The sequence below is a fragment of the Pavona decussata genome, unplaced genomic scaffold (genome assembly GCF_977016875.1).
Source record: "Pavona decussata unplaced genomic scaffold, jaPavDecu1.1 SCAFFOLD_4, whole genome shotgun sequence".
Taxonomy (NCBI): Eukaryota; Metazoa; Cnidaria; class Anthozoa; order Scleractinia; family Agariciidae; genus Pavona; species Pavona decussata.
In genome coordinates this window covers 695,380-722,234 of record NW_028145428.1, presented here as the reverse complement: position 1 = coordinate 722,234, position 26,855 = coordinate 695,380, and the positions used below count along the sequence as shown (strand labels likewise).

The following is a 26,855-nucleotide window of genomic DNA, read 5'->3' as shown; positions in this document are numbered from 1 at the left end:
GTTGTCGTTTGAAAGAGAAAATCGTCAACTTATTGCAGTTTGGGATCACCAAGTTTAACAGCTAATTTTTATGCCTTGGTGAAATATTTGTTGATTATTAACTGAAGAAGAGGAGCCGTGATTAAAATTAAAAGAAATTGATGAATTTGATAATTTCATGTACCAGGATATAATAGCTTGCTACTGAGTGGAAAATATCAGCAAGTGTCCGTTGAGGTGTCACGCTTGAAAAAACGCGAGCAGGGAATGGTGAATTGTCGCGTATAGGGATAAATAGGTGGTTATACAGGAGATGGCTGAGTCATCTGCGACAAGAGTTAGTAAAATAAAAGTTTTATTATATACCAAAACAAATTGCCGAGAGATAAAGGTTACAAACGTATAGTTAGAGCATAATTTGCTTAATTTAATCGACTAACATTCTGTGGTACAAGTCCAAAATCCAGTTTTGTAAGTCGTAACTTGTAATTCTCCGGTGGTTTATAGCTTTCATCGCAAATGAATCAGTATGCTAGTCATTTAAGAAAAATATATATCTAACACTCGGAGAGGTGGGTTTGATAAACGTGCCGCTTCCGTTACTTTTGAAAATTAGCGTATAACTTGTGCCGGAGTTTAACTGCTGTTCGTTTGTTGTCATGGTTACAGAACAGGTACCTGCCTTACATGACTTGTTCACACAACAAGCCCGGTGCTTGATTGTGTGATTCACAGTATATCTGATTCCTGTGTTCTCAGAGCTGTTTTTTAAATAGAAACTAACATTTCCACTTAATCTGAGATGTAGCTGGCACATTTCCTCTCAATTGTGAGGTGTTTTGGAGTGGTTATAATGGTTGCTATAGGGTTTGTAATCCTCACAGTAATGATGTCTTCTGGTGAGTGGATTGTCTTTTGATCACTACTGCTTTATTTTGTTAGGTTTTCTTATTCATTGTCATTAGGATGTGACATTTTCGACCTGATGATAATTTGTAACCACATATTCAATCTGTTTCCCTGTCGTTTTTGTTGAAGGACTGGCAGAAATTCCAAATGTTTTTAATTTCTTCCATGATCCGATTGAGCAGCGAATCTGTTCGAAACAAAAGCCACAGGTTAGTGATACAAGACAGGTTGTATGGAGACACTGGTGCAATATTCCGCTAAATGGACCAGTACAATTCTTTAGCGTTTTCCATTTGTATGTAAAAACCGGTTGCTCCGATACGGAATCAAATGGAACAGTCCTTTCCACTAGAAATTTTAGGATCTATTAGCAAGGTAATAGCGTGATGAAGCAAATGGTGATGTTCCGATAATTAAAGTAAAAACGAGTTAAATAAGAATACCGTTTCGTTTAATTTCCCAATGGAACAACTGTTTCTTTTTTTTTTTTCCACACAAATGGGAGGTACTCAGGAACAAGATAATATGTCAATCATCCCCACGGCTTATACGGGTGAAAAATTTTGATTTGAGATTCCAGGAGATTCCCACGGTTACCTTTTAACTTGAAACAGAGTCGGTAGAAAGAGATTCAACAAAATCGGCGTGCAATATATAGGCCAGTTCACTTGGAATAGTAATTTGATTTATTACTATTCGTTTTAGTTTTTGCCACGAACCTCAGTGAACACAACCAAGCGTTTGTCGGATTTAAGAAATATTATGTCCAAGCTAAACGGAGGAGGATTACAAGCTTACATCGTCCCGTCCATTGACGCACATCAGGTATTTTTTTAACAGCCTTATTGACCATTACACATGTTACATACAGCAAATTAAACAGCCAGGAAGAAATGAAATATATGTGTGATAACATCTGTAATAATGGCCATTACCCGACTGCTGCTATTGATGTGCATTGCTCTTTTTGTGTTAAATGGCTGTTCATTCTATTTCCTTCAGCTGATGGCCAGGAACGTGACCTGGCTAACGGGTAATGGTCCTTGTGCTTGTTGATAATTCGCTTTCCCGTACAGCTTACGTGCATACGGACGTAAATAAATAGCTGATGTATGAACGTCTTGCGACGTCTGAAAAGTTGAGGGCTGTTCAACGTTTACGTTTACATAAGTGGCTCACACATTTATTTACGTCCGTACATGTATGCATGTAAAACTGTACGCGACAGTGGAAGTGCACCTTAAGATTGTTCATCTTCGATGCCTTGTTCTTTTCGTGATTTGATTATTTATCTTCATTCTTTGGATATTATGAACTAAATTTTTATAGAGCCAGCAGGCATGTCTTAATTTTTATGAAGGTTGACTTTTTTGATAGCGGGTTCTCTATTAAAGATGGATTAAGATTTTTAATCCGAAATATGTTTACTATAAAAAAGGTCGTAGTCTTCATAAGAATTATGAACTACAGAAAAACGCCAAAAAATAAAATGTAATGTGTTTCAAAGGCACTTGAAGCTAGCACTAAACAAACTCCTTAAAAACTCTGTTATGAGAAGTTTCTCATAAATGTAGGCCTGAAAAGAACCTTTTGTGACAGAATTCAAAGATATCTCACCCCTCCCCCTCAACCTCCTCTTGTAAAAGATTGGGAAATCTGTTTCCTGCGGTTATATTTGACATATTTGAATGGTCTTTGAAGCGTGACATTTTCACTTCCTCCTATTCATGGCGAATCCACGTATGTAGATCATCTCCGGCCTCATGTGCATGTCTGGTAATGTGTTCATATCGCAACTTTTGCAGAGTGAAGATGTTGCACCTCAGCATCAGAGGAGGGAGTTCATTTCTGGATTTAGCGGATCTCGCGGTATCAATCATATTTTTTTAGAAATAGAACAGAACCTTTTACACTTCTGATGTGATGTGTCACCAAGTCATAGTAAGCTACTCGTACAAATGATATGTTTTTCAGGGACTGCTATTGTGACTGCAACAAAGGCTGCCTTGTGGACTGATGGGAGATATTTCCTGCAAGCTAACATGGAACTAGATTGCAACTGGATATTACAAAAAGAGGGTCAGTTACTCAAAATTTGGGTGTTACAGAAAACCTGTTCAAAGTGATTCCCTCGAATCATCGTTGTCGTGCAATTTTTCTCAAACTTTCTGTGATTGTTTAGTACTATGTATTATTTCCAAAAATGCAATTAAAAAAATATAGTTCACCTTCCCCACGAAAGCGCTACGATCCACTCAAATTAGCCAATAATTGCTTGCAATATTCGCTTTTTAAATATTCGATCAGTTCTTCAGTGCCATGTCTGGTAGTACGAGAAATTAGATAACGCAAACTTCGAACAGTAAACGTTATACATAGAATGTATTCAGCATAAACAGCAATTAAAGATAAATTTCTTGGCAGGGAAGCACAATATGAAGCAGTAGTAACCCAAAATGTTTGTTGCGGGCGTTTTCTCAGTACCACTATTTTATCCCCGAGAGTGGTGGGCCAGCTCGTATTTCTCGCGATGACTCATTTTTGTGTTGCCATTTTTTTCTAAAAGTCTTTAAACATAAAGAGGGTAATAGCTGAGTTCAAATATAGGTCACTATGCTGCTTTAGGAGAAAATAATAATGTTTTCAGCTTGTTAAGGACGCGAGAAATTATGTACATGTGCAGTAAAAATGCGCAATGCAATTCAATGGAATCATCTTAAGGGAGGCGAATTTTCCTCACTTGATTATTTATTCTCTCGACATATTTGCGTATGATGGCATTATGCAGGTATTATGCTACGTCGAGACACCTTTCAGTAAGCAAATTACAAAAAATGCAGATACTTCTCTAACTTCGCAACCTTTGTGTGTGTGTGTAAGGTACAAGCCAGACAAGAATTTTTGTGGAATAATATATTTCTTCCTCCTAAATTTACCACATTCCAGTATCTGTTTAGAGATAAGAAAAAAAAAAAGATAAAAAAAGAAGAAAAGAAGAAAAGAAAGAGAAAAATTGTTTTAAAAAGCCGTCCTCCTTGAAAAAGGATGACTTCTTTTAAAACCAGTTTGACGAAGTTCACATAAAAGACTACGGTTACTTGTTTAAAACTTCATTGATACCAAAATAACAAACAAGAAAGAAAAAAATCAGTACAAAAATTTCATTTTAAGCGCCTTAGCCGCTCCCCCCTCCCCCAACCAAAAACAAGTTTGTAATCAAGTTTACAGTGTAGGTACAAGTTGTTGATACTAAATAGGTGTAATTATTTCCCGTAGGAGTAAAAGGAACTCCAAGCCTGTCCAAATGGTTAGTTCAGGTTAGGAGCCTTCAGTTTTACTTTCATCGTATTCTGGCCGTTTTCTAAGTGTTTGCGCTCAATAGAGACAGATTATTGTGACGAAGGATTTTGCTGAGAGAAAAAAAAAATCCTTGAACGAAGCGGTTCAGCAGACCCTATCTCCCTGTTTTTCGTTATGCTTAAATTTTCGCCAGTCTTAAGAGCTGCTTAATTGTTAACTTCCTTCAACCTTCCGCTAAGACTTGTCAAAATTTCTTAAGACTGTGACCATGCATTGTCTTGGGCTTTATCCAAACAATTCTAACCACAGTAGTTCAACAGGTACTACGTCACTTTAACCCGTTGACGATTAAACTCAAAGTTTAAGTAAGCGGAATTCGAGGCACTTTTAGACCAGATTTTGTCACTGGACCCAGTTACATGTAAGAATACTTAGAATAAGACACCAGTGGACAGAAATCAGCTCAGCACATTGAATTGTCCTCATGTCATTTCAGAACCTCTCCAAAAACTCCAAGGTCGGCGTGGACCCTTTTCTTTTCTCTATATGTAAGTAGAAATGATCAAATTTAAATTAAATCTTGAGATAATATTGTTTTTGTTTTTCAAATATGTTCTTCTCAATTTCTAGTGATCCCACCTGAGAAGGATACAGTATTAAAACTACTCATATCGCTAACTCTGAACTTCCGAAAATAACCACAACGGTACTTTTCCAAAAACTCCTAACTGCCTGAGATTATATGAATACCTTGCTTTTCACTTGTCTATTCAGTTTCCGCAAATAGTTGGCCTTCTGTTTTCTTTGTAGTTATTTCAAAGTGTATTATAAATATTCACGGTTCGGTTTGTCTGATTTGGAGAATAGCTGTTACATAGTTGTACTATGTTTAGATTTCGCATTTTAATCCTGTTCTGTAGTTATGGCTAAGACATCGTAGTAGCACCATAGTTAAAACACGCACAGAAACAGGGCAAGCAACCAGACTCAATCAAACCTTGCAAAGCGTGTGAAAGCAAACAGCTGCAGCGCAGCCGAGCGAAGGAAAAATATAATTAATTTTAGCTGTTGATGATTACCTTGTCTTTTTTTATAGGTGAATGGGATCTCATGGAAAAGGTATGGCAACTAGATTCTCTCCTGACCTATGACGAGGAAGATGTGAGTATATTAATGCTATTCTTACGTCACCAGGAACTCAAGAAAAATGGCATACAATTGATCCCCATCAAACAAAACCTGATTGACTTAATATGGAAAACAAAACCCAAGCCCGTAAAGAGAAACTTGATAGTCCTCAATGTCACTTACTCAGGTAAATAATTTATAAAAAAGGTCATATTTTAGTACATCATAAGCTAAAGTTAACAAGAAAATAAATGTTCCTTGCAATGAAATAAAAATTGAGACCGACGAAAAGTTAGAGGAAGCAATGTGGAGGAACCAGGCATTTCTCGCGCCCATCCTTGTAGCACTTTCAATAATCTTTGAGTGTGTGCTGCTTTCCCTTCGTTACCACAAACTTAAACGGGCAAGGCTGAGATGGAACTCGCAATAGTCGATGCCGTATCATTCCCAATTTAAGCCTCCCAAATATCAAGTGCTAAAATCGTTCGGATAAAAAGCTATTGTAAAACCGAGACATTTTGCCGCAAAAACGTTCTCTTCGAAGTCTAGGTACTAGGCTGCGGACTCTTAGAAACCAAACAAGTAACATGAAGTAACTTAAGTTCATTCCAATTTAGTGAGTTACTACTAAACAGGCAAACTTGATTCTAATTTTAGGCAGAAAATGGGAAGATAAAGTCCTGGCCCTGCGAGAGGCGTTGCGAGCAAAATCTAGCATAGCAGTTGTTCTTCAAAAGCTGGATGAAATAGCATGTAAGTAACAAAACAGATCGTTATATGAAACATGATGGGATGACGCAGGCTGTACACTTGTGTTAGTTGATCCTCAGTTCAAGGCATTATTAGGGAATTTTGCTTAAGTGCTTACCAAGAGCAATGCTGAATCTTTCAATATAGTAGTTTCAGACTGTAGTACAGCCTAAAGCTCTTCCCGTACAACCTAAAGCTCTTCCCTTCTCTTGTGGATTCATTGGCTAGTTCATAATCACATGACAAAGGCCAATGAGACTTTTTCCCACCAAATCTCAATGGAAGGGCATTATTTCAAAGACTATGAGATCAGAGGGTAACAGTTTACTATTATCCGGGAATATTGACCGCTGCTACCATGAACAGCACGTGACTGAAGGAAGTATGATGTTGTCGTAGACATGTCAGCGCGTTATTTATCAAGCGAATATCTGCGTAATGAAGTCCGTTCCGCGCTGTGCGGATTCTTCCCACTTGAACAAGCGATTTTATGTCTTGTGGAAGTTAAAAATTCTAATTTTGTTCACCGGCGAAGGAAACCTTCTTGCTTACATCCAGAGACGTCTGTGGGGGAAAACATCAAGATAAGACATAAAATTGTTACTTGTACACTTTTGTCTTAATACATTTGATTTCCACATTGATCTATTTTAAGTGCCTGTGTTGTGCTATATAACAAGTCTGTTAATGATTGGTCCCCCCAGAAACCAGTCAAAGTTGTTTTCTACGGATCGCATCGAAAAATACCACCCCTGCGTTATACTACTCGGTTAGAGAGGTGGACCGCGTGTGCCCCAAAAACCATAGGAAAACTAGAGACTGTAAACGAAACAATACAGCTTTTAAGCTGTCTACATGTTTAAAAACATGTAGACCATACCTTAATTACCAACGTACCTTAGCCAAATAATCAAATTATAATAACGAACAATAATTTGAAATGCAAACTCAAAATGTTTTTGCTGTTGTTGTTATGAAGAGATCTTGCTGTGTGTACGTAGAATAGAGCGTTTTTGCGTTGTCTTCCTTTGATGGGTTTGTAGAATACATGCTTTTTGACATCCAGAAGAAGAAAAATAATTACACACACTATTGTTTTCTTGTCTTTTTTAGGGCTGTTTAATCTTCGTGGATTTGACATCAAGTACACGCCCGTGTTTTTCTCTTATGCCATTGTTACAACTGAGGATATAACGTAAGTTGCGTCACGCCTTCATATCAGCAAATAGGTATTAGATTTCATTTTATGTGTTTGAGATTTACCCACTGAAACTGGTGCCCAGAAAAATGATGTGCGGGCAAATAAAACAGCCAATCAGAAACGCGAACGATAAATTTTCACTAGAGAAAATGTGTCCGACGCTCAATCACAAGGGCGAACGAGAAATAGCCTCACATGACACGGGATTCATCGTTCACCTTCCTTTGCTGAAAAGTCCTTCAAAAAAGGGACATCATGGCGCATAAAATAATTCAAGGTTTTCATCTTTCTCTGGATTAATTAAGAGCTGTACTGAAGAACAAGGAAATAAGATCCATCATTTGCAGACGTTTCTTAAGTGATGCCAAGTTGTTGAAAAATTCATACTAAATATAAGTAGAGAAACGAAAAGAAAATCCAACAACAGTGCCAAATCAGTGATGAAGTACTGGTGCAAATTCTCAAGACATCAAACAAAGGCTGGGCTCGAATGAAAACTAAGCTAAGTTTAAGAGTCCGTTTACTCGGCCACGGATTCTAACGATCTCGTTTTTGAAAAGACAACAAAAACATCACAGCTGTAAAGGGAAAAGGCAACAGGTCAAACTGCATCCGCAAAGTTCTAGACAATATTTGCTTTCTTTAACATGAGACTGTTGCTTGTGTGACAGGGTCTTTTGGGAAATTTTTCTCCGTGGCTGAGTGAGAGTTGCCCTATTACCTTCAGGCATCTTTATAATCAAGTGGACCAGAACTTCTTTATGGAACCTGGTGTTTATTGGAAATCTTGACTCATACATTTAGTTGCTGGCAGTACTGAAAGACAGTTGAAATATACGATTCGCAGTCAATAGTGTTCCGACAATTCACTCGCACTGGCATAAGATTAGCAAATGGAGGAATTTCTTGGGATGTTACTTTCCTTGCCTTAACAAACTGTAGCTCGTTGCATATTCGAAAGATCACTGAGCAGGTGTTAAACAGTTATACGATTTGTTTTACGATTACAAAGACTGCCAAATTCCTAAGTTAAGCGAAATTTGATCTACTTTACTAAAAAGTACCCAGTAACACTCCTTTTAATAGATCTTAGTGATCAAGAACAGCCGACAGTCCCACGTATAAGATTCAGTATCAATTCTGTTCCCGCTGCCAAGTTCGTAGCTGTTCGGTAAAAAAAAGGTTGTCCTGTGTTTCTTTTACAGGATAGGAAATGTAAAGAGTACCTTTCAAAGTTTTTTTTTCCATGGAAGCATGTAGGCAACAGTACGCAAAATTGTAACGAGTACTCTGACCTCATCAAGATGGAGATCATGTGTCGTGAAATATTACTTCTTAATCCTTCGGTCTCCCCCAACAGCAAGGGGCGGCTTAAATTCCAGCTGCACTCCATCGCTGTAGGAGCTGCTGGCTAAAGGAAAATCAAAACACTCTTTGACAAAGACGCATGGAGAGATTCGTATTACAGGATCGCATGTGCAGCGAAGTACCGCAGGGGACTACAGACAGCAAGGAGCACACTATACCAACTTAGCGTATAGCCAGTATCTTACACTTGCGCACACTCATATTATCAGAGGAGTAGCAGCCATGGTCAGCAGTGCTTTCGAGTCCTGCTTACTGCATGGTCTGCATGTAGCTACCCCAGGATGCTGAGTCCTAACAAGGAGGAAACAACTGTCCATGGCTTCCACTCTATTGGCGCATGTGTAAGGTAGTAGCCATACCACAGAGATGATGTAGTGTGCTCCTTGCAGTCGTGTTCCCAGGTGTAAGTAATCTACATCTACTTTAATCAGACACTTAAATCACAAAATAGAGAGAAATTTCACCTTATACCATTTTCGTTCAGTTTATTACCTCCAAAAACATCAGTATGGTTAATTTTTCTCGGGATAATTTTCTCAGATTTTGGTCTTTACTTTGCAGATTGTTTGTAGATCGTAAAAAGGTGACGTCACAGGTGGAAACGCATTTAAAAGTTAATTCATGTCCTAGCAAAAAGGAGCTATGTGTTCAGCTGAAACCATACAAGGCTATAACGGAGGAAGTCAAACGATTGGCTGAGAAAGCACACGCTAAAATATGGGTGAGCCCAATGTCTGCTTTTCCAACTCATTTTGTGTGTTTAATCACAACTGGCCGATTCCAAAGTAATTTACATGTGCGACTTTGTTTTAGCGTCGTCGACTCAACGCGAACGTAACTTCAGCTGTTTGAATGGAAGTTCGACCAACACCAGGCGGGAAGAGGCAGTCCATTCCCTTCAGGCTTCATGCTTTCTCTTTGCAACTGCTTAAGTTGCATTAATAACTACGAGAGTCTTTCTTTTATTTAATATTTCAACCGCAGTTCAAATATATGTTTCACATATTCAAATACGTCTAATAATTGTTGGTATTTTTATAATCGCCCGGCTCAAGATTCCTTTTTAGAGTCAAAATGAATTTTATTACTTCAAAATTCATGTCTGAGAGAATCATTACGGCTTTTCGAGGCTGACCCCTTATGCCCCGTGAATCTGATCAAACTATATTTATAAGGTTCCTCATGCTCGCAAGTCCAATCACCGCCTTTTTTGGAGATAAAATGATTAGCTCGACAACTTGAACTTAACATTCGAAAATCTTTCTGCTTTATTCGCTTTGAATGGTTTAATTGACTTGGGCTCTCTCGTGCTGTTGTATCGGTAAAAAAACAACAACAAAAAACAACAAAAACAATCAAACAAACAAACAAACAAACAACAAACAACAAACAACAACAACAACAACAGCAACAAAAGAACAAGCAAAACAGAACGGTTAAGCAGGTGACAATGCTGACCGTTTAGTTAAAATATTTTATCTCTCATTTGCTGACTGTTTGTTGATCTCTTTTATCAACTCAGGTCAGCACAGCAACAAGTCATGGGATACGAATGAACATTCCTAAGGTACGTGGTTTGACTTAATTTTGTAAAAACTATAGTTTCAATAATTTGCGTAACAGGTGATGGTGTTTTACGTTGCATAGCTCGGAACAAGTCTTCAAAAAATTATGGGAAACAATTTTTCTTTTCCGCTTGTCGCTACTTTCCTTTTTGATTAAAAACAATTCTCTTGATCTCATTTCATTCGAACTGATTTGTACTTGAATTGATAACGTATTTTATTCTTGTTAGGAAAAGTTGTTGGTAGATGAATCTCCAATTGCCTTACCAAAGGCTTTGAAGAACCCGACAGAAATTGAAGGATTGAAAAAAGCTAATGTAAGTTGAAGAATAAACCCATTCATCTATCCGACCATATTAAAATACGTCATTAACGTCGATATCAATCTTCGATTGATATCAATTGGTATCGATTACCAAAGTCTACAAATTTGTAAAAAGTGTTTAGCGTTTCTTATTAACACACTCGGCATGAAAGTTAACATCAATAACATGAAGAAAGAAATGTCTTTTAATGTATAAAGCAAGTAAATTTTATGTTACCGTGCGCCTATTCGGTTTTATTAAAAACTGAATCATTGTATAATGCAATTCCAGGGATTTGATTGGCTTAGCGGCCATGGTATGTGAGCCATTATACCATGCCTGAGAAACAGCGACAATTAAATTGTCTTCTGGTTGTCCTTGCAAAGAGAAATAAGCAAAATATAGCAATATTTCTGATTGTTTTTAATAACAATGGCTCATACACCATGGCCACTAAGCCAACCAAATCCCTGCTCCAGTTCTTAATATCAAATAATACTGACGATAAAATGAAAATATTCTGATTGCGCTTATTTTGCTGGAATTTTGAACTTGAAGTAATACGGCAAAATCAGTCGGCAGAGTAAACAATTCTAAACTGTACCGTTATTATTAAAATTTGGCAATTGGGCGGAAATATTTTTGGACGTTTGTAATAAAATTGTTATTCTGGTGCTCGATGCTTCTCACTTGCGCATAGATAATATACTTTGGCAGAACGTAAAAATATTGAAGCAGAGCAATTTTATTTCAAGCGTCTTGTTCGTTGTTAATTGCATTCCAATTGTTATCATTTTCAGCTAAAGGATTGTATGGCTATGTGTGAGTTTTTTGCTTGGATTGAACAGGAGGTATGTAGAATAAATGAATTTTTTACTAAACAGTAATGGATCCAAGATTTTTGCTATGTGGAGGGGAGAGTACAGAAGTGGTTCCTTTAGATCTAGCCCTTTAGAAATGGTAACAACTTATATTTCGTCTCACAATTTCACTTGTCTGTTTTTTGTGTCTTTTGCATCATAGCGTAGTTTCAAGATCATGGTCTTTGTCCCCGAATATATCTTTCCACGGAATCCGTTTGTGTTGACAATGAACCGATTACGCATAGCATGCACCCTCAAAGCTTGGGAAAAGCTGACATTTTTTTGTACGTTTTACCTTGCGACGGAATCCACTGTCTCCGAAAGTAAACTGTCTGTTAACCTAGCAACTTGTTATTTAAAAGCCAGAAGAAACTAACTACGGCGTGTCTGGTGAACTTTCCCTGACCTCCTGAGCTGCACTAACTTGGTGTGTTTATTTATGTTACAGATTTCAAGGAATTCTTCGCAGCTTACAGAACTTACAGCTGAAACAAAGCTCTTACACTTTAGATCGTAAGACAAATTATTGTTAACACAGGCTCGTCTTTTACCGCTCTATTAGTCATCTCGTGAAGCAGCAGCTTACTGATTCCTGGCATTAAGATTTCGAAATATTTTGGTGCTTGTATGAAACTTTCAGATTACACCTGTGCCCAAACATACATTACATTTATCTTGTAAGTCCTTTCATTAAATAGCTTTTTTATGGCTTCAAAACTATGAAAATAAGACCACCCCTTCCATCCCCCGTAAAAATAACGCAAGCTGGCGGGTGGGCGGAGCCTGAATTTACTGAGCGGTTACAGAGTTCAGTTACGCGCAATTATATTATTTCGTATTTCTGTACCTTTTAGCATTCTTTATTAACAATTAAGATCATTATGAAATCAAAACTTGCACCAAAAGGGATAGATACGTTGAAATGAGTTGGCAAGTCACGTTGAGCTAACTTGAAATTTGAGGCTCACTACGCCAAACAGCTCTTTATTCAGAAATGCCTTAATCTTCTGTATCCTATCTTGTTAAAGTCAACAGGAGAACTTCATAAGCCCTAGCTTTGCGACAATTTCTGGCTTTGGACCAAACAGCGCGATTATTCATTACAAGTAAGTCAAGTTAATAACTCAGAAAGTTCTTGGCAACTGGAAGCGTGGGACCTCGTCCCCGGGAACTCTGGTCTGTTTAGTTCTTTGTGATGGCGTTACTGGCGGTCATTCGCTCCAGTGATAAACCGCTTTTAAAATCGTATTACTCACTCAGAATTTTGTAAGACTGGTTTGTTTGACTATCGTCAGTACTTTTTCTGCATTTCTTACCCTGCAGAGCAAATAGATTTACAGACGCGAAGATCAACAAAGAAGGCATTTTTCTGTTGGATTCTGGAGGACAATACTTGTAAGGTTTGCGCTGTTAATTAAGGCTGTTTACCAATCAGCCAAAATATAAATAAGTCCAAGGACTAGGGAAAAGGTGATACAACGTTTAAAATCTATTGCAATGTTTAAGCTGGTTGGACAAAATTTCTTGCCGAGTACTGGTGCAACGAAACCTGACAAAAAGTAAATGTTTCGTAGAACCACATTGTAGCGTCTCGTTTTACTTTCGACGATAAAGTTTTCCCGCCTTTTTTCCAGTTGTGAAAGCAGGTTTGAGCCATAAGTTCAAGTGCATTTGAACATCTTTTTGTGAATGAAATAGGATAAACTTCATGTAAGCTGAGCTTTTTAAACTCTCGGATGACGTAAAAGAATATAAATTAGAAATGCTAAAAACAATGTAAAAAAGGTAAAAAAAAAAAAAAAAGAAAGAAAAAAAAAATGTAAAATGTAACTTATTTACCCACGGAGCACCAAAGAGCTCTAGGAACCCATTCAAAGATGTCCGTGCGTTCCAGGTCGAATTGGAATTTGAGGATGTTGTTTTTTGTGGAGAGAGGAGAACCTGAGTGCCCGAAAAAAAAAAAAAAACCTCGGAGCAAGGACGACAACCAAGAACAACTTCAACCCACATATGACGCCAAGTCCGGGAATCGAACCCGGGCCATATTGGTGGGAGGAGAGTGCTCTCAGCACCGCGCCATCCCTACTCCCCGACAATGGAGGCAGAAGAACAAACGACGTGTCTACAGGACGAGTTTCCACGTGGAAACCCGAATGTGTATTTTCAGCATCCTTACGAAAGTATATACATATTGGTCCAATTGTTTTCAATAGCATCTCACTTGATAACCTACTTACTTTTAAATTGTCCACCTGCTCATATCGTGGATATGTGATTTATTCACCTCGTGCCAAGCCCTCCGGAGTCACACATGTTTACTAAAACCACGACTCTAGAACCTCGTGGAATAAACTAACCTAATGAAATTTAGTTAATCACTTTGTAAGTTACTTAAATAAATTAAATTTTACCTTAGTTTCTACCGTTTTTTAACATCTGTATGTGGAAAAGAAGGCCTGGCCCGCTATATCGTCTTCATGCGATATACCATGGTCGCAGTTTTCACGTGCAAAATTTTTAACCCTTGAATCCCGTTGTGAAAGTATCATTAGTAGAAAAGGAGGGCTAATAATCTCTTGTTGCGGGGGAATATGTGTGCAGGAGAGTACCTGAACAATGAATGATGTCTAAGGCTATCGAATGCCCGGGAATTAAACGAAGGAGGATCTCATTATCGTGAGGGTAGAAATACATAAACACTGTGTCGACAATTGGCTATCGTTGCTATGCTTTAGTGTTGTTTTCTATTATTTAGAGATGGTACGACAGATACGACACGCACTGTTCATTTTGGAGTGCCCAGCCAACATGAGAAGGTAAGTTAAATGTTATTATGGCTTCTAAAGCTTTAAGCAGCAAGGCATTGAGCCTCCTTCCCTGGCGTCAAACCTGCCACTCACATCTCCCCAGCCAGGATAAAGTTGCCTTATTGTTTCGAGAATTGAACAATGATTTTCGAAAGGAGGTGAAACCAAGAGAAATACGAATCGGCCTTGCAAACTCTGATGACATCAATCGAAGTAAGCTCTAATTCGTAGGTAAATTGAACAACTGTTCTGCCCAGCGGAAATTACACCACTGAAAAACTTACACTCTCAGCAGTAAATACATCTTCTGTTCTATAACATACAGTTTCATTCACTTTATTCACGTATGTTAGAAATGCCAAGGATATCTCTACTTTTAGATGTCTTTTGAAGAAGCAGGTTTATAGATAGATCTAAGATTTAAGTAATTTAAGTAATTTTTAAATTATTTCTTTTCTTTTTGATGCTTTTCGTTTCACGCTCATGTTTTAACGAGTTTTTATCACTCCTAGATGTAGCGTGGGTAAATAAAGTATTATTGTTGTTGTCGCTGTTGTTGTTAATGCACTACATATATAATTCTTGTAGTAACAGCGTCATCTTTCCGCACGTTAATCACGTGGACAATAATACAATAGCTTGTAGTCGTTGCAAAGCTGTTTATTTTCGATCACCTAGCACGCTTGATTTGGTCTCTTTTTTGTTGCGAGAAAAGGTATGGTATATGATCACAAATCGGCGGTCTTGGGCCAGTTTTGTTGTTCATCTAAATACTGCTAAGTACTATCATCGGTAATGAAATAATAAATTACTTTTGAATTTACACGCGACTTCTTTCTGTAATCCTTTGGTATTTGAAAATAATTGAAATACGTCTCTTTAATTTCATTCTGTTACCGTGATTTCCATTTCGAGGTCCAGGAAAGCGCAAAGCGGACAATCATCCCACTCGTAAATTAAATTGTGATTCTATCGCCTGTCAAAGACCTCCCGAAAAGATGATTTCAACGTAATTGTTGTAAATTGTTGAAATTTGGGCTGACTAAAATAACATGGATCCCTTTCAGATCGAGGGTAGTGCGTGAGTGATGAAGAAATGCTTGGGTGTAAAACCACTTAGCGACAAATGTATACTTTACTACCCTCGCTAACGACAAATGTTTATGTCTTCACCAGGATTGTTACACAAGAGTTTTAAAAGGACATATGGACATTGCTAATGCAGTGTTTCCTAATGACACGTACGGTAAGAAATAATGGCTCAGATATTACTAACTACAGTAGTAGTTATCCCTCAAAATTTTCAGTTTACAATATTTAATTCACAACAGATTAGAAAAAAGAAAAAATGAAGTTTGTTAATTACTGCCTATTTTTTAGGCAAACCTGTGTTAGACTGATACATATGTGATAAACGCTCGTTACCCCACAAAATGTAATCACTGATGCGTGTTGTAATGGTATCCCAAAATGCGACCACTCTTAGCGCAAAATGTAAAAACTTTTCACGCAAAATTCAATATAAGAACATAACTCCAAACGTAGTAGCGCAAAATGTAACTAAATTGATTTTATAGTTTAAAACATCGTCTCAACATATGTTCCAATTCTTGTACCTTCCTTTGTTACAAAGTCTCAGCATTGTTTGTAACTTTTCCTTATTACGCTCCACCTTCCTTTTTTTGTTCATTTAGGGAGGACATTAGATGTGTTTGCACGAGAGCCTTTGTGGAAAATAGGATTGGATTATCGACATGGTACTGGACACGGAATCGGACATTTCCTTAACGTACACGAAGGTATTCAACATATGACTTAAGGACGGTGCCTACTAATACTGAGGTATTTTTTGCGCAGTTTGCTGATGACTATACGGGGAAAGCAGATCTTAGCAAGGGCTATAGGAATCCAAAAAAATTGGGGGTAACCAAGCATTTTTTAGAGTTAATTAATCTATAATTTTAAAAAGTGCTAAAATACAAAGCAATGTATGGAATTATTTTTTATCAAATTGAAGCTTTATTTCCCTGAAAAATGTATGGTTACCCCCAACTTTCTTCTTGGATACCAAAAGCACCTGCTAAGTTCTGCTTTCTCCGCATAATTTTAAACCGCGCAAAACTATCCCTGTATTAGTAGCCACCACCCATAGGAAACCGGAGTATCTCGAGATGCGCAGAACGTATGCGCATTAACAAAAGTAGGCACTGTCCGTAAGTAGGTAATGCCCATCACAGTTCAAGCGTGGAGCACGAAGGACCTACTTCTAACAAATCACAAAATCTGCACATGAATTGCATCCGAGTGTTTTCCCAACCTGGACGGCAACATCGAAAATTTTTGAGAGTGATCCGTCCTGTTACCTTTTTAAACGACGAATAAACGAATACCGCACACAGTAGGTAAACTGTCACGTACAAAGGAGGCACACCAATTTGTCATGCGCTAAGGAAACAAACCCATGATCATTAAGAATGCCCAGACCTGTCTCCGGATATCTAATTTTTCAGATATCGTCAAACTTTACTTTCATTTTCATGCAGGGCCGCAGTGTATAGCCCCAGGATTTCCTATAGAAGACGAGAAGATTCTCATGCCTGGAATGATTCTATCAGACGGTAAGCCAAATTAGCTGAATACAGATAAAAACGATAGTGAACGTAACAGTAAAACCAGACATTTGTTTACCGGACACTCCTTATTCACATTTCTTGCTCAGTAGGTTTAAAGCCTAAACTATATGCTAAAATCACTGACGGACCCGGGGATGGGGGAACAGGGACGACTGCATAGGGGTAAGATTTGCGAGACCCAGCGACATCGCCGTCCGCTCCCCTCGCAAGAAATCCTAACATTACATAATAATACATAGGTCTACACAGTTGTTGCATATACTGATTTACACATTCACATTTTTTAGTATGGCCCTTTTGGATAATATTGAATTTATAGTTTTATGATTTTGTATTTATAGCATATTAATTCACGTTTCTTATTTATATATAGTATATTCTCAACATTTGTAAGTTACGCAATTCAGCCTTTCGGCTGCGGAGTAATTTTCTAATAAACTATCTATCTATTTATGCAATACTTTAAATTGGATTTAAAATCCAGCCGAGTACTCCTGCCAGCCATTATAATAAGGTGGTTTCGAAAACGAAGACCCAAGCACGAAGCACCCCAAAAACTCGAAAAAGGAAGCATCCAAGGTAAGTAAGGTCGAAAACGAAGCATCCCAAAACTCGAAAACGAAGCACCTCGCAGTTGAATAGTTTTGCGCAGCACTCTATCGGTTATCGTACTTGATTGGTGACTAAATTTCGACCTTGAATAAACAACAACAAAAAAAAAACTGGATGCTTCGTTTTCGACCTACTCGCTTCATTTTCGACCTAGGGTGCTTCGTTTTCGAGTTTTAGAGTGCTTCGTTTTCGAGTTTTGGGGTGCTTCGTGCTTCGGTCTTCGTTCTCGATACTACCATTATAATAACAAACATTATTTAAAAGGTGTCACAGAAAGGGATTTCAAGTCACAGTCAAGAATCGTCGAGAATTACAATGATTCGAGTGCAGACGTTTCGAGCGTTAGCCCTTCGCCAGCACGAATTAAAAGGCGCGTCATCAATTGTGGTTTCTGGGGATAATAGACTGCCTTGCTTTACTGTCTGTTATGTTTTGCACGTTTCAGCGATTTGAAGGGTTCGGTGTTGGACGTTCACTCGAGTTTACAGTCAACCCAGGTCACGCGTGAACGGTATTTTCGAAATTTGAACGGAGTTTTGAAATTTACATGTCAGTTTTGAACATCGCCAACGAGATTTCGGGGTTCCCGCATAAATTTCCCTAGCTTATTGACAGGATAAAGCTATGCATTTTTCTTTACATTGCAAAATTGAATATTTCAAGAATAACAATTGTTTCTCAAGTATTTTGAATCTTTTTTTTCAGTTAATGCGTCTTTTTCGGAACGATTTTTAGAGAAATGTCCAACATTCCATTCACACGTCGGACATTACAAAGAGAAAGTCGAATGTTCATTTCATTCTTGGAAATTCTGTTCACGCGTGACCTGGGTTGACTGTAATAGTAGAGAGACAACACTCGAGCGAACGTCCAAGGCCGAACCCTTCAAATCGCTAAAATTGCCGTTTTCAACCACAAGAACGACAACACACAACATTTAAGTAAAAATACGTTTATTTTGATGTTAAATGAGAATATTTATCGTAATCTAGTACGATAATACGAGGATTTTCGACATTCCCATACATTTCCTCTATAAATTCAAAATTGAAACGGTCACACAGCTTGTGTGGGGGCCCTGTGCGCGGAACGTCTACTGCTCATGGGATGATTTGCAGATCTTGTTTACGATCGCACATGTTTCGCCTTGACACAATCTCGAAAAGGAATTTCTTCGCTATTAACTTACTGATTTCCTCTTTTTAAGCAGCCGAGTGTTCCATAGAAGTTGTTCTTTTGATTTACAGTGTTAAAAACCTGTGTTTTCCTTCCAAGAACCATAAACTGCCACCGTGAAAATCCACGCATGAGAGACGCGGCAGTCATTTTGAATTGAATACAAGGATCTTCCGTACGAATAAAAGCCGACCAAGATCTCGTGAACCTGTCGTGGCGAACCTTCGGCATTCTGAACCTTTACGGAAAATGGACTTGCTTACTTTCTTTCTTACTTTAATACATTACACGATGACCATGTAGGTTTCAGCTAAGCTACAAAGCTGAAACCACAAAAAAGTGCAAGTACGTGACACGAGTTGAAGATTTTCTCTTAGTCCGAAAGAAATACAGTTTTTATCCCATCTTATTATTTTGCTAAAAGAGAACATATGGTACCGAGCGTTATAACTTATAAATGCTAATGTGCAGTTGTCTTATTCAAAATTTGACATCATCCTCAAGCAGATGGCATTTAAGTGGTCTGTTTAATTCTAAAAGCTAGTAGTGACGAAAAATTATAGAAAACGAAACTGATGCTAAACTCGGTCTGTTGTCCTTCAAGTCACTTCTCTTCAGCGACCCACACAGTTACATCATGGACGGTAATTATTCGACGGACCAACAAGAAGGGAATTGTAACGAAACAAGTACGAATTCTACAAATTTTCACATCGAAGAAACGGTGATCCCATTTATCAGAATCAGCATACAATGCGTTGTGATAATCGCGGCCGTATGCGGAAATTCGTTGGTGATCATAGCCTTTTACAAATTTTCCAGCCTGCGAACTGCGTCCAATGTAATTCTGGTGAGTTTGTGCACCGCGGACAGTTTAATAGTGATCTCTTTTATCATAAACATTAGTACACTGTCTGCATTTCTAAGCTCTCATGATGTCCATATGCTGAAGAGTGTTTGCAAGGTAGAGGCATCGTTCAGCTTCACACTCACCGCTGTCATTATCCTTCATCTCGCGTTGATCAGCGTTGAACGTTTTATCGCCATCAAGTTCTCCTTGAGATACCACACCATAGTGACTAATCGCCGAGCGCTGTTCGCGTCCATCGCGGTTTGGCTGTGGGCTGTAGCTGTCACCCTTGTCTTTCCACAGGCGCTTAGGGCGAGCAACAACGACGCCTACGGAGACCTTGTTCATGCGATGCATCCATGCCACAAGCAAAAGAAATCGCATTCGCGCGGGTCGACACCGGCGTTAACCAACGGGTATCTGATCTTCTTGGTCACCTCCATGCTTGTCATCCCTCTGGTGATCATTCTATGCTCGTATGGCTACACCTTTCTTGTGTCAAACAAGCACCGAAAACAGATCAGAGACCAAGGCAACTTCCCAGATATTTCCATTAAGCGTGAAATGAAAGGCGCTCGCACTCTTGCCATTGTTGTGGTAGTGTGTCTTCTCAGTATCGTCCCACTCTTGATCACTACAAGCCTTCGTTTTTTCGGTAAGCTGCCTGATGATGATTGTCGCCGGCGAAAGCTCAAATATTTTAAGTACATCGTTCACGCCTTTGCATTTTGTTTAAACGCCGTTTGTAATCCTGTTATCTACGGCTGGAGAAATGAACAATTTAGGGAGGCTTTTCGCAGACTGCTGAAGTGCGCCTAGTGAGGGTGCAACTATTTCGACTATTTCGCTGTTAGCTGACGCTGTGGACATCACACACTCATTAAAAGCAGTGGAAAGCTGAGTGACTGTTTACGAGAAGGAAAACGTGGCTGTAACGAAGAACAATCAACTATAGATAAGAAGGTCTTCGTGTACAGCGTTTAAACTTCCTCTTGTTTTGCGAGCAACATGTCACGAACAGTGATCGTCGCGAAAAAGGTTTACAAGCAAGCTTAGAAATTTAAATGACTCATTCATAGCTAGTACTGTTACACATAAATCTAATAACACAGCTGTAAAACGGCGAAAACATTTAAAATAGTCTTCGAAGTTGCATTTGGTTTTATCGCCATCTGCTGTAACTAAAATGGAGAAATGAAAACAATTCAGAAGCAATTTTCGCGGTTTATTAAAGTGTGCTAAACTCTTTGGCTGGCGTGCAAGGGAATATTTCGCTGTTAGGCAACGGCTGATAACAGCACATGCTGGTGATAGCGGAATAAACCACGGTATTCGCGGGAAGAAGCTAGCTGTTACGAAGAAGAATTTGTTCTAGATAAAAGTTAAAAGCATCATTTTGTTCGTGGGTCCTTTTGTTTTAAGTTGCCCACACCTGCGACGACTTACGATATGGCACTCATAGCTAACAAAAGGAAACATTTCACAAGCTTACAGAAATGTAAAAATACACATTTTAAATGACTGATTCATAGTACCCGTACACAATTGAAGCCAATCGTACAGCTGTAAATATTTAGCCTGAGTCAAATAACGTCAGTAGAAGGTCATAAAAGTTCCAAAACACTGTCGTAGTAAGATTGGTTATTATACATAGTTCAGTTAAAATGAATGGACAGTCTTAGATGACTGAAAGGTTAAAAATGAACATTACAGCTTTGTAAAACGTAGACACGGAAATCGACTTAAAAGGCTGTTGTACACAAATATCTTTCAATATTCAAAAACTACTTAATGACTTTATTCATTGTACTATATATAGCTACTAAACAAACAACTTGGAATATTGTATAAATGAGCGAGGGAAGTACACCTTCCGAAGGCAGGATATTTTCTTTGTCACAGTATAACTTTATTAGTCAGATGAGACGGATTCCAATTTAATAGTGTTTGGTTTCTCAGAGCTTATTAGGCTCGTTATTCAATAACAAGCACCTTGCCACAAAGTTTGCTCGTCGCCTGGATATGCTAAATTGTACAAGTGTTACTGGAATCAAAAAGAAAGTCGTGGGTAACCACGTTTTTTTCCAGAAATATCTCATAATAAAGTAACATTTCTCACATTTTGACATTCCCGAACCAAATGAGATCTGGCTACGAGATTAGCTTGAAAATGTATAATAATGGCATTTAAGTTTTCCATATTGCCGTAGTAAAGGAAGAGAAAGGCAAGCTGTTTGTAAAACATTCAACAAAAATCAGTCTCTCTCATTGTTTAGCTGAGGAATCAAAATAGAACGTGCATGAAAAATGAATCTTCTAAGTTTATCACAATTTTATCACCGTTAGATTAAAATGTATTAAGTGCTCGTGTATTTGTTGATAAGCGTTTTATTTGTTTGTTTGTTTGCTTGTTTTGTTTCATTTCTTCTACGTTTTCCTACCGAGTCGAAAAACGCGAAAAACCGATATCGGTTTTTCAAGTGAAATTGAACGTGGAATTCACGAGTCAGGTGGTGAATTTTTCTTGAATCGCATAGCTTTTGCTCGTTTCTCTTCCTTCCGCCATTTTTTCTTTCGCGATAGACTGCTGCCGATTTCTCGTGCTCGTAAGCGTATGCGGCGTCTTAGAAAATCTCTCGAGGAAGTCATAATTTAAATTAAAACAAGGAAAATCTTCTGTTTCCTCACTTCGGTCAGCTTATTGCTTTGTAAATGGAGACAAATGTTTTGAAAACATAATTGTTTCCAATTTTGCCTGCGTTGCTATGAGAGGCTACGCGTTGCTATGGTGCAATATCGGTCAACCTCGCTTTCAACTCGCAATTCCACTCTGAATTCCTCGCCTCGATAGCCAACCAGATGGCGAGAATTCTAATAGCTATGCAATTCTATCTGAACTCGTACACTTTCCGCGAGCTGTCTTTGCCTGTAACACCCTGGTGGGTTCCTATATGACTTTTTCGCAGGCCCTCGATCACGGTTAATTCGTTTCGGTGACGTATCCGAGACGAACGCTTTTTCAATTGGACCGCGTGACCCAAAACGCAGCGACCAAGACGAAAGCCATCGAGAGGCTTAGGAGTGCCAGTGCCACCTTTGGGTTCTCGTGCGTTTTACATGGCGAAGCCCATGGAGCTGTCGTTGAAAATAAACAATGATTTATTGCCTAACGTGCCTCAAGTTCAATATTGAAACTGCTTGTTCATAAATTATCCATTCACTTCTAATTGTGCATGCTTTCCGCCTATCTATACCTGCTTTAATGCTTTTTATATTTCGTATCGAAATCCAAAGCTTTCTCAGGATCGAAAAGCGGGAGATAAAAGCAAATATTTCTACCTGACATTAAACAGCTGTTAGGTTTCGTGCGTGTGAAGTTTGAGAACCCACGTATTCATAGAAAATAAACAATTATCCATATCAGCTCACTTGTATTAAGTCCAATATTGAATCAATTCACTTAAGCTTCGCATTCAAAATGCTTTTTCTGTATCTCTACCTGTTGTGGAACTTTTTATAATTCTGAGCAAAAACTAAAGCTTCCTCAGGATAGAAAAGTAGGAGAAAAAAAAAAAACATGTTTTCAGCTGAAACTTTACATTGTCTGTCTTCGCAGCCGGTTTAGTCAGTCATGTTACCCAATTATTTATTGAAGCAAACGTGTGCTTGATTTTTTTGTCCGAGGATATGAACTGAAAAAAATTCAAACTGTGTATTATTTTAACCAAAGAACGCTATTGCGTCTTTGCATATTCCAATGATAAAATAAGTACGATAGCTTTTCGCCTTGCAAGCACCTGTCGGGTATGAAGTTCAATTTTTTCCTGAGGGGGGGGGGGGGGGAGGGGAGGGGTGGGGGAGGAATACTTGATATAATTTAAGTTTCCCTACAGATCACCTATTTAGAGTTAAATAATTTGTATTTATAACACATTAACTCATGTTTCATATTATATATATTATATTCTCAACATTTTCAAATTACGCAATTCAGCCTTTTGGCTGCGAAGTAATTTCCTAATAAACTATCTATCTATTTTTGCAATACTTTAAATTGGATGTAAAATCCAGCCGAGTACTCTCCTGCCAGTCATTATTATAACAAACATTATTTAAAAGGTGTCAGAGAAAGGGATTTCAAGTCACAGTCGAGAAGTGCAGGTTGGCCTCCGTAAAGAGATTCGAGTGCAGACGTTTCGAGCGTTAGCCCTTCGCCAGAGCGAATTAAAAAGCGCGTCATTAATTGTGGTTTCTGGGGATAATAGAATGACTTGCTTTACTGTCTGTAATGTTTTGCACATAATTTGATTTTTTCACAAACTTAACGCTCGTGAAATGCGGGGAAAGAGTAATTCAGGTATCAGTGGTTATTTTACTCTTAAAATTATACGATCAATGCTCAGCGCGGAGACGAATGTTGCAAAAACACAAACTGAAGTAACCAAGTCTAGTTACCTTGGGTGACTAAGCGGAACTCAGGTTGCGTGCGGGAAGTAAATTACTATATTCTGAAAACTGTCATTTACTTGTGATCCAGGGGAGCACAATTGCTCCCCTTTGATGTAATTTCGCTGTAAATGCAAGTGTTTGATGTCTTCTTGCTATGAATGCACGTTTTCGTAGCTTGTGAGATGTCTCTTGGAATGCAATTAGGTGCTATACGGAATATATAATGATCCTGGCTACCAAGGTTTGAGTAGAGCAGCAGCATAAGTTGACAATAAGGCATTTACAGATTTTGTCAAAAAACTTTCCTCTATGAATCATAAAGTTCGTCACAGTCTCGAAGCGTTTCTTTGGGCTTACCTCTGTTTTTTGAGCTATCGTTTGTTGCTGTGAAAACCATGTTTCCATATCTTTATGGGAAAACATAAATTTTCATTGGTTATAAAATTGTAAAAAAACACTTTGTCTCCATGGAATTAAAATGGAACCTTTTGAGGTGTGAGGGAAGATACAACACGCCGATGTAGTGTGAAGTGTATTTGCCGTTGATAAAGAAGAAAGGATTTTCTGGAGAAGAGACAATTCTTATGTAAGTCGCGTGTTGCTAGCTGTCTAAACTTTAACAGCACTTTCCAAAAACAGGGAACGTGGAAAACATTTTAACATACTGACTCGGTACAGTTGCTTTAAAAATAAAAAAACACAGGCAATGTCTCTAAAAAGGTCAAACAAATAGCTCGACCCTCCATATTAAGTAGCTGTATTGTTAGACGGATAGCGCTAATGCCTATTTGAAACAGGCTAACAAAATGCAATAATCTCGAACCTTTTCCTGTCATTGGGCCGCTTACGTCCCATCTCCCATAGAAAACGATGGCCTCCTAGGACATAGGCCGCTAACGCCAAGGGCCCGTTTCCCTGAAGCCCCAATAACTTGCCGGACCGAATAAGTATTTTTCCAATATTTTTTATTTATGAGCGGCAGGAGCCAATAAGAATTCGCTCCTGTAACTGTACATTAAACTTACGCTCAATCATCGTGATTTGCTTCTCTTATCATGTTTTACCCAAAAGCTTCCCCACCCGATGTTTCCGTTCGCCGTTCACTTGCAATTAACAGATGAATGACATTTTAAGTCACCTGACCACAAACCCGAAATTTTTCTCATGGTGATCTAAAATTCGTAATAAAATCATAAATACCATTTAAGTAGTTCGCTCTCTTCGCTCGTGGCATTAATCAGGCTTAAACACCTTTCCTTGTTGTGTAAAGAATGTACCCATGAATACATCTTATCCTAACCTAAAGCGATTCGATAATTATTTTCCAGGATGAATGAACAACTTTAGTCGAAAGGAACACGGAAAATTGTTTTTGTTAATTTCTGGAATCTCCCATATCTCTGGCTGCTTATATGCACTACTCATTTAGTCTGTAAATATCCTGATTTAGTCGCCCAACACTCAGTCCACCAAGAGTCTGAAAAGAAGGAAGGTTTTGTATCAAAACTAAGTCCGGGTTTTGTGTGAAAACTCAGTCCACTCTAGCGTCTCTTCCATTCAAACGCCAGGTTGCTGAGAACAAAAAGTATAAAGCAATGCTATTCGAATCTAGTTTATTTTAGGTTGTTATATAGTTTGTCATTGTCAGTCATATCTCCATTTTATGCGACAAATTTGACAATAATTGTCATTAAGCGCTTAATGCGTCTCCGTTTAAAAATTAATCTGACAATTATAAGACAGTGAGTCAGTTTAAAATCTAAAAATACATAAAAAAAGTAAACCATTATGTTACCGTTACTTTTGATGAAAAAGTAGATAAAAAGTGGAAGTACGTGACACGAGTTGAAGATTTTCTCTTACTTATAGAATTAGTCCGAAAGAAATCCAGTTTTTATTCCATCTTATTGTTTTGCTAAAAAAAGAGCATATGGTACCGAGCGTATTACTTATAAATGCTAATGTGTAGTTGTCTAATTCAAAAGTTGACATCAGCCTCAAGCAGTTGGCATTTAAGTGGTCTGGTTAATTCTAAAAGCTGGTAGCGAAGAAAAATTATAGAAAACATAACTGATGCTAAACTCGGTCTGTTGTCCTTCACGCCCCATCTCTTCAGCGACCCACACAGTTACATCATGGCCGGTAATAATTCGACGGACCAACAAGAAGGGAATTGTAACGGAACACGTACGAATTGTACTAATTTTTACCTTGAAGAAACGGTGATCCCATTTATAATCAGCGTAAAATGCGTTGTGATAATCGCTGCCGTATGCGGAAATTCGTTGGTGATCATAGCCTTTTACAAATTTTCCAGCCTGCGAACTGCGTCCAATGTAATTCTGGTGAGTTTGTGCACCGCGGACAGTTTAATAGTGGTCTCTTTTATCATAAACATTAGTAAACTGTCTCTGTATCTAAGCTCTCGTGATGTCGATATGCTGAAGAGTGTTTGCATGGTAGAGGCACCGTTCAGCTTCACACTCACCGCTGTCATTATCCTTCATCTCGCGTTGATCAGCGTTGAACGTTTTATCGCCATCAAGTTCTCCTTGAGATACCACACCATAGTGACTTATCGCCGAGCGCTGTTCGCGTCCATCTCGGTTTGGCTGTGGGCTGTGGCTGTCATCCTGGTCTTTCCACAGGCGCTTAGAGCGAGCAACAACGACGCCTACAAACACCTTGTTCATGCTATGCATCCATCCTACAAGCCAAAAAAATGCCATTCGTTAATCAAAGGGTATCTGATCTTCATGGTCACGACTATGTTTGTCATCCCTCTGGTGATCATTCTATGCTCGTATGGCTACATCTTTCTTGTGTCCAAAAAGCACAGAAAACAGATCAGGGAGCAAGGCAACTTCCCAGATATTTCCACCATTAAGCGTGAAATGAAAGGCGCTCGCACTCTCGCCATTGTTGTGGCAGTGTGCCTTCTCGGTATTGTCCCCCTCTTG

At 38.5% G+C, this 26,855-nt stretch overlaps 2 protein-coding genes across 2 annotated transcripts in view; both read left to right on the top strand.

The window, feature by feature from the left end:
- Positions 1-711: 711 nt before the first annotated feature.
- LOC146489640 (xaa-Pro aminopeptidase 1-like) overlaps positions 712-26,855 on the top strand; it is a 35,533-nt gene continuing 9,389 nt past the window's right edge. The window contains exons 1-22 of the mRNA XM_085103637.1: positions 712-878; positions 1,018-1,097; positions 1,594-1,713; positions 2,694-2,757; positions 2,863-2,967; positions 4,165-4,205; positions 4,685-4,736; positions 5,285-5,307; positions 5,383-5,503; positions 5,974-6,069; positions 7,180-7,261; positions 9,197-9,356; positions 10,158-10,202; positions 10,431-10,517; positions 11,306-11,356; positions 11,817-11,881; positions 12,397-12,474; positions 12,692-12,763; positions 14,124-14,184; positions 15,352-15,421; positions 15,870-15,974; positions 16,719-16,793. Coding sequence (XP_084959763.1) covers positions 833-878; positions 1,018-1,097; positions 1,594-1,713; positions 2,694-2,757; positions 2,863-2,967; positions 4,165-4,205; positions 4,685-4,736; positions 5,285-5,307; positions 5,383-5,503; positions 5,974-6,069; positions 7,180-7,261; positions 9,197-9,356; positions 10,158-10,202; positions 10,431-10,517; positions 11,306-11,356; positions 11,817-11,881; positions 12,397-12,474; positions 12,692-12,763; positions 14,124-14,184; positions 15,352-15,421; positions 15,870-15,974; positions 16,719-16,793 — 1,699 coding nt within the window. The 5' untranslated portion in view covers positions 712-832. The remainder of the gene's footprint in view (positions 879-1,017; positions 1,098-1,593; positions 1,714-2,693; positions 2,758-2,862; positions 2,968-4,164; positions 4,206-4,684; positions 4,737-5,284; positions 5,308-5,382; positions 5,504-5,973; positions 6,070-7,179; positions 7,262-9,196; positions 9,357-10,157; positions 10,203-10,430; positions 10,518-11,305; positions 11,357-11,816; positions 11,882-12,396; positions 12,475-12,691; positions 12,764-14,123; positions 14,185-15,351; positions 15,422-15,869; positions 15,975-16,718; positions 16,794-26,855) is intronic.
- On the top strand, positions 18,443-21,070 carry LOC146489641 (adenosine receptor A2a-like). Its single transcript, XM_085103614.1, has one exon. It carries the CDS (start codon positions 19,234-19,236, stop codon positions 20,263-20,265), a length of 1,032 nt encoding a protein of 343 aa, XP_084959740.1. The 5' UTR covers positions 18,443-19,233; the 3' UTR covers positions 20,266-21,070.